Source organism: Excalfactoria chinensis, chromosome 14 (genome assembly GCF_039878825.1).
Source record: "Excalfactoria chinensis isolate bCotChi1 chromosome 14, bCotChi1.hap2, whole genome shotgun sequence".
NCBI classification, from domain to species: Eukaryota; Metazoa; Chordata; class Aves; order Galliformes; family Phasianidae; genus Excalfactoria; species Excalfactoria chinensis.
In genome coordinates, this window is record NC_092838.1 from 5638787 (window position 1) to 5651856 (window position 13070).

General features: G+C 42.3%; 1 protein-coding gene across 3 annotated transcripts; it reads right to left on the bottom strand.

The window, feature by feature from the left end:
• Positions 1–21: 21 nt before the first annotated feature.
• TMC7 (transmembrane channel like 7) lies at positions 22–13009 on the bottom strand. Of its 3 annotated transcripts, XM_072349674.1 has the most exons (16): positions 12878–13009; positions 12431–12668; positions 10005–10150; positions 9499–9666; positions 9201–9286; positions 8552–8697; positions 8017–8164; positions 6455–6625; positions 5349–5506; positions 4287–4401; positions 3706–3803; positions 3229–3412; positions 2670–2800; positions 2265–2420; positions 1537–1615; positions 22–423 (listed from the first exon to the last, which is right to left on the bottom strand). In XM_072349674.1, exons 1-16 carry the CDS (start codon positions 12933–12935, stop codon positions 364–366), a joined length of 2142 nt encoding a protein of 713 aa, XP_072205775.1. In that variant the 5' UTR covers positions 12936–13009; the 3' UTR covers positions 22–363. The 3 variants fall into 3 exon arrangements, with proteins under 3 accessions (XP_072205775.1, XP_072205776.1, XP_072205777.1); XM_072349675.1 differs by lacking the exons at positions 12431–12668; positions 12878–13009 and adding an exon at positions 10332–10408; XM_072349676.1 differs by lacking the exons at positions 12431–12668; positions 12878–13009 and adding an exon at positions 10276–10371.
• Positions 13010–13070: the final 61 nt, after the last annotated feature.

A 13070-nucleotide genomic window follows, 5' to 3' on the forward strand; every position in this document is an offset into this window, starting at 1 on the left:
TATAATTTATAAAAACAGGACGGAGTTCTTCCATGGTTGCAGTTCTAACCCTATTTTGCCCAAAACTCACGAAAAATACAAACCAGGAACTTATCACTGACCCTGACAGCTCTGAAATGGTAGCAGCAGTAAAGCGCCCTGCCATAGAATGTTTCAAACAGGTCTAATATGGTACAAATTTGCTAAACTTCCAGTCTTGGAAACTCTAAGGCCCACTAGCATAATCAACACTAAAAAGAACATTGAGCACCCGCTACACAGATCGCAGTTCTGGTCAGCTGCTGTTTTTACATACTGCAGCTCATCTACCCTTATCTAGTGGTTCCAGGAGTATCACAAGTGAACTTTGGCTTTTTGTGGTTTTCAAGAACTTTTTTGAGCTTCTGTTAGTTTTTCAATTAGGAACAACTTGTCACGACTCTCCTGGAAAGACAGAATAAAAAGTACACTTCAGATAAAAACACATACAGATTCTATATGCAACTCATTTCTTTATTAGAAGTAGACAGGTGCTCTCATCACCAGCACTCTAATTAGTGGTTAACAGCACTCTCTCAACTGCCCAAACTATTTTAACAATGGCTTTGAATCATTTACCTCCCGTTAGGTTACATTATCAGTTCTGCATGGGGCTCAAATAGAAACATCTAACATAGATAAAACTTTAGAACTGTGCTTCCAAGAAGCCAAACAGTGCAAGCAACAATAAAGCAAGGGCTTTTGCTCCTAAATCCCTTAAACTCTTCAAAATCTCTCACCAGCATATTTTTGTTCTTTGGTTGTTTTTGTTCCCCTAAGGACAAATTGTTAAGTATCATACCCAAAAGAAGCACTTTAACAAAACCAGGATCTTTTCCTAATAAAGTGAGAAGTCTTTGTATAAAGGTTAGATTTCGACCAGAGCTATTCAACAGATCACAGTATACAAATTCTCTTAAACTGATGAACAGTAGTAGCTTTTGATGGCTGCAAATAACCATGTGAACACTGTTAACATTCTCCAAAGACTAGTTAGTGGTGATTTGTTCCACCTTCAGTACTCACTGCAGGTAGTGCTGGGACTTGAACTCAAGAAAAAGTCCAGACATGGTAAACCAGAAACACAGACTTGGAGTGAAGGGAAAAAAGTTGGGTGTCTGTTACTGAGTGTGGAGAAGGAAACAACCAAAAGTCTGAAAGATGGTGGAAAGGACAGGAGCCTTAAGTTTGAGGCTCTCCTTTGGCAGAAAAAAAACCACCAAAACCAAAAAACCCCATGCAGATGGGTTGATTTATGCAGTGGAACAAATACAGAACAGGGACACCACTTCTCAAAAGTGCACCTCCATTGCAGTTGCAGCTGATGCCCAAACACACCAACTAGACCGAAAAATAACTTCTGTGCTTCAGTTACTTTTCCTGTGTAATCTACAAAACATTCTTCACTGCCTGTCCAAACACCAAACATGCAGAAGTGTGGGAAGACTGTTTGTTCTCTGTATGCCTATGGATGCCACAAGGAAAACTACAAAAAAAATATAGTGGGTTAAACCTTACCAGAACCAGTTGCTCCCTTAGCTGCTCAACAACTCTTCTGTGCGCACCAGCCAAGGCAATAAAATAGAACATAAGGAGGCTGCAAACAACAAACCAGCATTAAACATTAGCACCATGCAAACAAAAAGGCTACATTAAATCTACGTATATGGTCTAGATATATGATGATATGTGCTGAGAAGCACTTGCTATTTTTGTTACAGCCAGGCTGGGACAGAGCTCTAGAAGATGTAGAGGCAAGGCCTACTTCAGATTTTATGGGCTGTGTTTTGACAGGTCTCTCTTTGTTGTATGGTTGTGGAGTCTCCACTACTAGCAATGTTCAAAACCCAACAGGATGTGGTTCCTGAGCAACTACTCTAGCCTACCCTGCTTTGAACATCAGGACTGAATTAGATCATCTCCAACCTCAAATCCTAAAAAAATTATGAAATTGTAACAAATTTTATCTTACAGAATGACTGTTTGTGATCACAAGACTTACAACACCAATTTGCAGAACATTTAACAGTTCTGAGAAAGAGAAGCGTGGGAAATGGGCTGTGAAAGAGGAGGTGGAATAAAGCTAACAAACAGCAATAAATGGTCAAAGACAGGGTTGGAGCTTCATAGGGGCTTTGATGCTTCTGACTGCAGATGAAAAATATGGTCTAAAATTTGTTTGCTATCAGCTCAGTAAGGAAGGAAACTAACCATTTCTAACTAGGTCAGGTCTCCATAATACTTACCAGGCAACCATAAAGAAAGGCACTGCAAAGGCTTCTGATGCTATGCCATAAAGGACTTTCTGCAGGCCTATTGGAAAATGAAGTATTGTAGCTGGAACAACAGCCCATGAAGTGTTAAAATTCCTGAATGGCCCACATGCTTTGGAAGAGGAGATACTGTGAAAAAAATCAGAAGATAAATGAGAGGCTACACCAAAACATAAGATAATCCAACACAAGCCAGCACTATCTTGCCGATAGGATAAAAGTGTACCTCATCTCATATATAAACTAAATAATAACTTCATTTTATTATAAGCAGGTATGCAGTATTCTATTTTATTATTTAAAAGTTATTCATCTGTTTCTAGGAACTGACAACCTTAAAGCAAATGCCAACTTCAGAGAAGCTCAATCGTCACTTACTGTGCTATGCTGATTCCCAAAGGAACAAAAGCTAAGATGAGCCCAATCAACAGCACCAGCAAGAAGAAAAAATTGGAGCTTGATGCTCTGATGGGCCTACTTGTAGGTTTACGTGTGTGTATCAAACTGATCTGGAGAGGAAAAAAATGAGGGAGAACATTACATCTGTGCATTAACATATTACTTTCCCACCAACTGTATTTTCCATCTTCAGATATGCTACCAGCTAACAAGCAACCATCCTTCCTTGCATGTACGTGGACTGAGACAGACTCTACATTCTAGTACAAATCAACATCTCTTCTTTTGGGTAAGAGTTTGATCCAGATCACACTTGTACAGAGCCAAACAACATCAGTCCCGTGCTATACAATCTATGATACAGCCTTTTAACCTTCTCTTAAAAGTAAAAAAATTTATTAAAAATAGAATTTTATTACCTCATTTCCTCATACTGTACTTTAAAGGGTTTGTTTTAAATCAACCATATATCAACATTAAAAAAATGTTTTCTTTGTTGTTGTTATTTGTTTGTATTTACACCAAACCCCTTCGTTACCTTTTTAATGTAAAAGATGATGAAGTATTTTATAGTTGCTATTGCAGGAAGTAGTGGTGAAAAGAAGGTTCCAATCCAGCAGATCGTCTGTCCATAAATGATTTCCAGGACATTGTCAGAAATTCCAAATTCCTGCAAACCCCACCACTGAACTGGCTTCCAAGAGCAGTAAGTAACTAGTAACCTAAAACCAGAGAACATCGTTAAGTTCTAGAGTGAAGCTACAGAGCTTAGCTGAACCCTAACACCTTTGAAATACCCCGAGCACAGAAATTCAGCATTAAAGTATGCAGTGACATGACAGAAAAATGACTGACGTAGATTAAAATCTCAAAAAAAGCATCCATCTGTGTAAGTACTCAAATAACCAGAAATATTTTACTTTCAGACTGTCAATCTAGTTAGAAATACAGGGAATTCATAAAAATACTCAAGAATCATTTTGCAAAGGCATGCTCAAAAGGCTGAGCCACTTACTTCCTAGGAAAGTCCACAAACAGGGTCATAGCAATAATTATCATGAAATCAAATATCAACAGTTTATACATTTCTTGCCCAACTGCAGACTCCCAGCACTAGAAAAAAAACATCAGGGAAAAAAAAAAAATCAGGATTAAAAGTCTAATGACACTTGTAAATAAAAAAATGCCATCAATCACTAAAGCAACAATCTTCCCAATTAGTGACACCAATAAAGCTACAACTGTAATAATTACCACTTCTGAAACGTTTAAGTGTTTCAGAGCGTCCAAACCAAACATTCTTTTTTGACAACAATTTGTTATATTGAAGAAAAAGACAACGACAACACCTCAAACAAACTTCACAGTAGCCAGAAAATCTCTGCTAAATTATGATAATACTACAATAAAATAATCAGCTTTAAATACATGGAAGACAAGTGATATATAGACAGATACACTTGCACACAGCACTACCTACAACACAAGCAGGAACCATAATTCCAATTCTGAATACTTTTAAACAAGTAAAACTCATGGAAAAAGAATCTCTTACTACAAGTTCAGGTGATTAAAGACCAAGATAAGTCTGCTTACAGGATAGAGTTCGTAATCGTATCCACAGGCTTTACACTGGTCAGTGGCACAGTGGATCTGACTCCACAGAGAGAACAACAGAACACCAATATTGGCCAACCGCACGAAGACACACCTAGAAGAAAAGCAAAAAGCAATCTTAAACTTCCCAAAACACAGCTATTCTGGCATGTGATTCAACTGCCAGAGGAGCCCAATGAAGAAGCACACAGACTGAAAACGCAACAGTTTTAATGGAATGAGCAGGCAGATATCACACAATTTTCTTTCTTTAGTAGGAGGTTAAATTGCCTTTCACCTTCTGAGCTGCAGGCTACAGATCTTTGTTTCTTTTTGCTGTATTGTTCCTAAACCAGTCATTTATTTTGAGCCCCCAGGCTCTTCATTTAGTGGGGGCTCAATCCACAGTGGGCTGCTATTCTCTCAAGTACAGCGAAGAGGCCACATGAAAACTTTGTGTGCAGCATTGCCCTCAAGTGGCTTCAGGCCTTCAGAGGCAATTAGCTGAACTAGAAATGCAAAGCACTGGTGCTTGACAACGTTCAGATGCTTCTGTCTTGATCTTACTACCTTAACCTGCCCAACACCAGTCCACACACTCACCTTAAGGTATCTTTTACTTCAAAACATTCTTCGCTCACTGCTGTACAGCACTGTAACATGAGTGAAACCGGTTGCAGTGCACACATAACTGCACATCCAGGGAACTGCTGCACACAAAGTGGTATGAATTCACAGCTCTACAGTCAGCACTCTCCTACTAATTTACCTACTGACTTCCAGATTGTTGAGGATGTCCAGACCACACAGCTAAATGGAACAGAAACTGGAACATTAAATGACTGCACTGTACTGTCATCAAAACAGGAGATTGTTTCCAGATTTGAAATGAGAGCTTCCAATGAAACAAGGCAAACAATGCCTGCTTGGCATCCAGCACCCAGGCCCTCTGTTACAGGGAGTCCAACCTCTACTCTTGATATTTGAGTGTTTACAATACCTCAAACCTACCAAGAACAAGTTGTTCAAACATCCAAGGGCCTATAGCAAAAATATCTTTACCTCATCAGTGTCAGCCTGATTTCAAAGGCTGGTGAATAATCTTCAAATCTGATCAGAACTGAAAAGATCTGAGGAGCAATTAAGTTGGCTGATGTGATCACGATGGATGGCAAATATTGAACTAAGAGATTAGCCTGGAAGCCCACACCATTGACATTCTGTAAAAGAAAAGAGAAAGATGACACTACACGCAGACAGACACTTCTGGCACTGTACTCTCTTCAGTGTTGTGCTATCATCCTTCTCTGTCCTCAAACACTACCACTGACTCAAAGTCCTCAGTCCTCACTTCTCCCTTTACAATCCTGACATTTTAGAGAAGTCCATCAAGAATACAACTTTCCTCTTACACAGCCAGTGCCCATCACATCATCAACGAACAGAGGAAAGAGACTGAAGTCTCCATTTGTAGTAGGCTAATTAAACCCTGGTGTCCTATAGAGAACTCAATTACTATTGAGAAACTGCTGGCTGTTCTTGCTGTTCTGCTTCTGAATCACTCTTCCCATCTATTTGTCCTGCCAGAGGGGAACACCCCATCAAACTTGATTCTTTCCAATACTGATGCAAGAACCTTTTCTTCTGCAAAGGGCTCCCTGATCAGTCTTCCTGTTTCCCCACGCAGCTGTGACTCAAACCACAATACAGATCGCACTCTTTACCTTCCCTTGCAGTTTATTTTTACAGCTGAACAGTGAACCAGATCATAAAGCTGACCATAATTAAGTTTGTTTTATCCAGATTATTCCCTGAGCCAGATCAGTGCCAAGACACACAAGTGTTTGTACTAGCAGATCGGAGGAGTGAGAACAGCTGTACTGGAAAGAAAGTGAGGACTGCTTTTCTTCTCAGCTGTATTAGCTACAAGGCACAGACTGGCATCTGGAGCTTCTGTATTAAAGGGAGCCACCACTGTTTTTTCTTGCACATCCCTTTTTATCCTTCTCACTGCCTGCTATTAAAAAAATATAGGTTGTTAGAAAACAGGTGTTTCAAAACCTCTGCGTGAAAGGTTCTATTTTAGGATACTTGACTCTTTCACAGTAATTCTTGCTCACATCACCAGCCCCAATTTAATCTATCATAACATTATGGCTGATACTTACACTCGAGTTTTCTTGAGAAAAAACAGTTGCTCTATAAATAGAATAAAAGCACGCTGATAAAACTGCAATGACAATTATATTTATAAATATTCTCAGAGAGTAGATCCGTAGCTTTTCTCTCATAGTCCTGTCAGCTATTTTTTGCTTCAGTCTTTCTTCCTCCAAGTCTGTCTACAAACAAAAGAAAAATAATGTATCATTTTCTGATGCAGCATGCAAGTCTTAACACTGTATCTTTTGCCTTTGGGATATTCTTGCTTCAGTGATGCTGGATCTATAGCTTTTTCCAGGAGGGTCACTACAAAGGTTGTTCAAACAGGCTGAAAGTGCCTTTTCATTGATAGAAACAGGCCTACACAGGGCTGGAAGCCCTAGTCAGCATGCTCCTAGTCTGGAGCTCTGTACCCACAGAAAAGCATCTTGTAATCCTCTTCTACTGTATCAATTACATATGTCCTTGAGAAAGACATCTATTGTGAGAGACTCAATTTGGTACTACACTTTGAAAAGTGTGTATCAGACCACTCATCTCCATACTTCTGCAGGCAAGCAACCAGCCCTCAGCACACTGACTTGGACTTTTCTGCTCTTTATGAAGAAAAATCAGAGGCCAACAGAAAAACAATCAGAGCCCAGAGAAGCTGGTCATGTCAACTTAGCAGGTTTCAGCTTAGCTGATGTGAAAACAGTGCATTACTTGTGAGAGCAATATAAACTGAGCAAAAGCACAGGTTATCCAGGTGTTTTCTGATGTCATACTTCATTCAAGAGTAACACTAACAGGAAACCTTTTTCAAGGTGTGAGTTATTGAGGCAAAAGTTGGAAGAAAGAAAGGGAGGGAGAAAAGGAAGGAGGGAGGAAGGGAAGAAGGAAAGAAGGGAGGAAGGGAGGAAAGGAATCCTTTAGGATGACAACCAAACTTTACCGAAACAGAAAGCAACCCACTGTAACTCATGAAATCAGCAATTACTGCTTTGTGATTTGAGGTAGAAATATCTTTTCAGAGGTCACTGTTCCATAACATTTCCAGTTTACATAGAAAAAATAGTTCTAGTTTCAGCAGAAAAGCATTTCAGGTTCTCCCTTTATAGACCCTTATGATTTGGGAAGTCCATTAGCTCTCTCTGTGTTTCTTAAGTGCAACAGCTGCCTACCACACTTACAACCCAGTATAGTCAAACTGACTCCCAGTGGTACATGGTTTTACCCACAGCCAGACGAGCTTTTCCTGTTAGATTGTGTAGAAACTAATACAGGAAACAGGGCTGGAGCAGGAGGAAGAGACAGATAACACAAGCAGTAAATGGATTTGGCTTCAGTCCCCAGTGGATGGGGGAAGGGCCTTTAACCTCACCACCAATTCTTGTCACGTTGTACCACAATTCTAGATAACTACAAAGTATGTGAAATGATGTGGATTACCCTGTCCCCAGTGTACACTACTTCAATATTTCTTACCCCTATTCCACTATCTTTATAATCATACACTTCTCTTTTTTAGCCTATATACATATATATATAGAAAATTGTAATTGTAGAAAAAAATTAAGAAGTTACTCACTTGGAGCTCATATAGCAAGCTGCGATGCTTCAGCCGTGCTGCATTTAGATCTGTAATGCAGAAGTCCCAGCCTGCAAAGACTTTGTTGCAATAACTCTGAAACTGATTTACATCATGCACTAAGTTCTGCCTAAATCCTTCCACAGATCTAAAGAAAAAAGACAACGTTACATCATTCATTAAAGACATATTTTAACCACGAGGAAAAACAATCACACGTGACACTTTAGGCAACCTGGTTAATTGTTATACAGTGCTTTAGTCTTTAATATCAAGAAATCTATGAGAAAATTTCAGTGAGTGGTACTGCAAGAACCAAAGTCGACTGAAGCTAACAGAGCTTCAATATATTATTGAAGTTGTTTTCACTGGTTCAGCTCCCCAGAACCAAGCAAAGGGTATTGAAACATCGTCACTTTAAGCAAAAGATCCTCAATTTTTATGTAAAATTGTTCTGTAATTCAGTGTCCCCTACAAGCAAGAAAATGCAGAGTGAGCAAGAGGAGCAATAAATGAAGGATACCAACATCTTTACCTTTTGATTATCCAGAGGAGACTTAGTGCAAGGTAGGCAAATGTAGTTAGCAAGTATGCTAGCGGTAAGTTATATCTCAGGACACTAAGCCACGCAGCATCTATTGTGTAATAGCCATAAAACAGAACTGTCACTTCCAGGAACCCCTGTGAAAAGGTCAAGTTTAAAATGAACACACAACAATAACAACTGCTCTGCTCAATCCAACCTGGCTCAAACAAAGCATTTTGTAAACGTGAAATTACTGCTGGGGTCACAAGCAGGCTACAAAAGTCTGTAGATTCCCTTCTAACAAACTTTGCCTAGACATCACATGCATAAAATCCCACACCTCTCCAATCAAAGAGCACCGTGTCAAGAACCTACAGAGAGAGCACAACAGGGAGCAAGCTCTAGCTCATGGAATATTTAGCAGCTAGAGAGGAGAAACACAGGCTGCAGTGTGTGACTAACTAGGCTCTGTGGGCTCTCAAAAACTGAAAACTACCATCTCACCAATTAAGGATAAAGGCTAATTTTACCCAGTGATGCCTATGCCTCCCATTTTTCAGAATTACCAAAGCATCATTTCCTAAGTAAAACGTCCTCATGTTTTACATGCTATGTGAAAATTAGAAATATAAGAACAAAATAAAACCAAATTACTTACAGTGCCAGTGAGCAAATCTTTGAGGTAAGTATAGAAGTAAACAAGTCCCTTATTACCACCAGGTGTATAAACTGTGCAATAAGGCTCTGTCAGAAGAAAGGCAGGAAAGTCACTAACATAGTAATCCTCATTAAACTGCAAGCTCAAGTTAATTAAAATATGGCCAGTTCTTAATTAAAGAAAGAAAAAAAAAATAGAAAAAAACCAACACACAATTTCTCTGTCCTGGTGGGTGGGGGAGAAGCTAAAGGAACTGAGGAATCTTAAGAACAACAGCAGTACACAGAGCTGTTATTACCTGTGTTATTTGGAGAAATTTTAGCAGAGCTACTGTTGAAAATTCCATAACTGGAGATGACAGTGGGAAGCACAACAAAACTGAACATCAGGATGAACATCAAAAAATTCAGCAGGACCAGGAAACGCAGGAAGGAGAAGTAGGACTGGATGCCAGTACCAAATTTCCCTGGGGATAAAACAAGCTTGTGTAACACTAATTGAAATGACAAAAATAATTGAAAAACAATACTAATAGTGAAGAAACATTAACAAAAGCCAGTTTTCAGTACTGTCAGCTTTTAGAAATACAACTGAAAAGGCAATGTGACTCTAATCAATTCCTCCCACTATATTTCCATCAACCCGTTACAGATTTTATCAAGTTAACTCTTTGTTACCACTCCTAATAAGAGAAGCAGGTAACTGTTTGACCCATACAGTTAAATGTGAGACTGGGCTCACACACAGAAGACCACTAATAACAGAAGCACCTTGAAAGAGGAGAAACCAACAGAAGGTAAATACCTTCGATGCTGTGAATATCACGCCGCCAAAGCTCCATGTAAGACGACAACTCTTTGATATCCTTGAGAGCTTTTTTCCATGATTTACGAGTTCTTTTCCACTGATTCCATCCAGAAGAATATTTTATATCAGCCTGCTGGGAATCCCTAAGAAATAAGAAATACAATTACTGAGCACAAATACCTCTCAACACAAGCAACAGCACCAAGCACAATGGTGCCTTCAGAGAGATATCAGCACTAGAAGGTGCAGTAACATATGCTAGCTACACCTATTAATTTTTAATCATTTCATTTTCCTAAAATTCACTGTGAAGAGCCAGCTCACTGAGCTTGAAAAATTCTGGCATCCAAGATGTATGGGAAATTGGTAACCACAGCCTGAACCTCTGATTCATCAGCTGAGGCAAGTGTCGGGTCAGCTACAGGAGCACAGGTGAGAGTCATTTAGCTGTGCTCCTGGAAAGGGTGGAACTTGACTCCACCTCCTCTAGACCTCATTTAAGGGCTGACCACCACTAAGGCAGCATCTCTTGGAGATTGCTCCCTGGTGGAGACTGCCTCAGCATTTCCCAGCAAAGGCATCCATATCGGTGAGTTTTTCTTTATAAATAACATTTTGAATATCTGTTACCATCTTTGTATCATTCTAACTTACGCAAGAATAAGTTGTTCTCAGAATATGTTGTAAGTTTCAAGAATGACCCGCAAATAGTCTGTAATTTCTTTGGTGTTTTTTTTGTAACATATGTATATACTTTAATTGCTCAAACTGGTGCATATTCAGCAACAGCACCAAGGAAAATTCTGAGTGGCTCATATTTGCATTTTTTCCTTTCAGATGGTCAACTCTCTTCTAGAAGCACAGCTTGAAGGCTGACCTGCACACAGGAAGTGCTGAAGAAAGGCACTGTTAGGAACCCAGGAGACCAATGGAGCAGACAACAAAGGTTCCAGTTTTAAAATATTTGGTACATCATAAGTGAGGCACTAAGTTACCCACATGCGGCACCAGGAGCACAGCTACCGCCACATGTGCTGCGCTGATCCCATCCACATCCTTCTCAGCTTAAGGTGAAATCAGTATTTGAGCAGGAATCCACGTTAAACCCTGCTTGCAGCAATCAAACAGGGAACAGAAGACCCCATTCATGAACGCAAACATAACTCCTCACAAAGGATTCCATTCTATGGAAACTACAGGCTGCAGAGTGTAATGTTTTAAACAAACGCTTTGGAGAACTGTCTGGCCTGTGTTTGCTCTGCATTTTAAACGAAGGCGTGGGCTGTATATTTGTTCCAGGCATTGAGTGTTCAGCTTTCACAGCATTTATTATATCAAACATGCTGTGTTGGCAGCTGCTGCACAATACAGGCACAATTGCTGATCCCTGGAAGTGCCAAGAAGCCTTATCAGAATCCCATAGCTCTAGAAGCTCATGAACAATCTCAGGATATCCCAGCTTCATTCCTGATGAGCAGCTCAATTTCTTGAGTAGAGCTTCACCCAGATTCATATCAAATTCACTGCACTGAGTCACAGACCTTCTGCAGCCCTTTGTGCGCCTACAGAGGGTTAGACCCTAGCATTTCTTAGCCAAGTCCAGCCACTCTACCAGCTTTCCTTTTCCAAGTAATTTGTTCCTGTTCTCTGTGGAGCACCAAGCACTGTTTGATGTACAGCTCTTGGGAGGGCTGTACTTCCACCTCACCCCCAGCTCATAAGCACAGCTGTGAAGCACCTGATCTAAAGGTCCAAATGTGGCTGGATGGGGACATCATAAAAACAACTAATGTACCCCTCCTGCTCTCAAGAGCTTTCCACCCAGCAGTAAGATATGAGACAGCTGAGGTCACAAGTCAAAATACAGCCCACTAACAGCCGCACTGAAGGACAGGAACTGCTCACTGCAGAGAACAGCTCACAGGATGTGAAAGGAGAAAATTATCTTGAAAAGCTGTCCTACGCTTATCAATTCCACAAGAGACAGAGCATGCTGCATTTGGGCACAAGCGCAAGGAAGAACTGAAACAGCAACGCTCAGAGAGCTGATAAGGAGGGTGGGCAGCTCACGATGCCAGTTCAGCTGCTGAGACCCTCGGGAGAACAAACTCTTGAGACAACAAGAGGAAGCCGTCAAGAAAGTCGTCCATCTGCAGCAGCTCAGCTGCTCGTTTTGAGCGTGTTCTTCCCATTCGCTGCACTCCTACACGCAGCCACCCGCCAGCCCGGTGCCCGCAGCCACACTTCTGCAGGTGGGGCCTGGCGGGTTCCTGTCAGAAGAGGCTGAGCAACTTCTTCTCAAAACAGTGCCCCGCAGGGACAAGTAAGCTCCATCCTGTGCCTGCCTTTCATCTCACGCATGTGCTGCATACCTTTGGAACAGGTCATGTTTAAAAGCGTTAAAAAATGCCAGCGTAAAGAACCTTATTCTCCTCTTGTCGGCGATGCTCACGGGCAGCTCCCAGAGCGGCAGAGCCCCGCGCTCCCCTCCCTCGGGCTTCGGCCCCCGGAGCTCCGCAGCGGCGATTCCCCGGAGGTTCACCCGCCGCTCCTCGACGTCCCCGGCGGCGGCCCGGCGCCTCAGCACGGAGCGGTAGCTGGGCAGCTCCTGCAGGAACCCCACAGGTGCCGCCGCGGGCGGTTCGTCGGGGGGAAAGAGCTCTGCGAGGCGGAGGAAGCGCGCTTAAAACATGGCACCCGGCCGGGAGCGCGCACCCCGCGACCGCCGGCACCCCGCGGCGCTGCGGGCGGCACGGCTCCCGTCGCGCCCCGCTCCCCTCACGCCCCGTTTCACCACCACCACCACGCCGCTGTGGCCCCGCGCTGCACCCCTCTCCCGCAGCGCTCCGCGCGGTACCTGCCGCCCTTACCGCCCCGGCTGTCCGCCACCCAGCCCGGCAGCTCCACGCCGGCCCCGAACTCGTTCATGTCTGCTCGGGGATGCCCCGACGCCGCGCTGCCGTTTCCGGGCGCCGCGGATCTCGGGGAGCTGTGGGGCGGCGGCTGCCTGCGGGTCGGGGCCGCCGGCGGGGCGGGGGCGAAGCTCCGTGTTCGGGCCGCCTC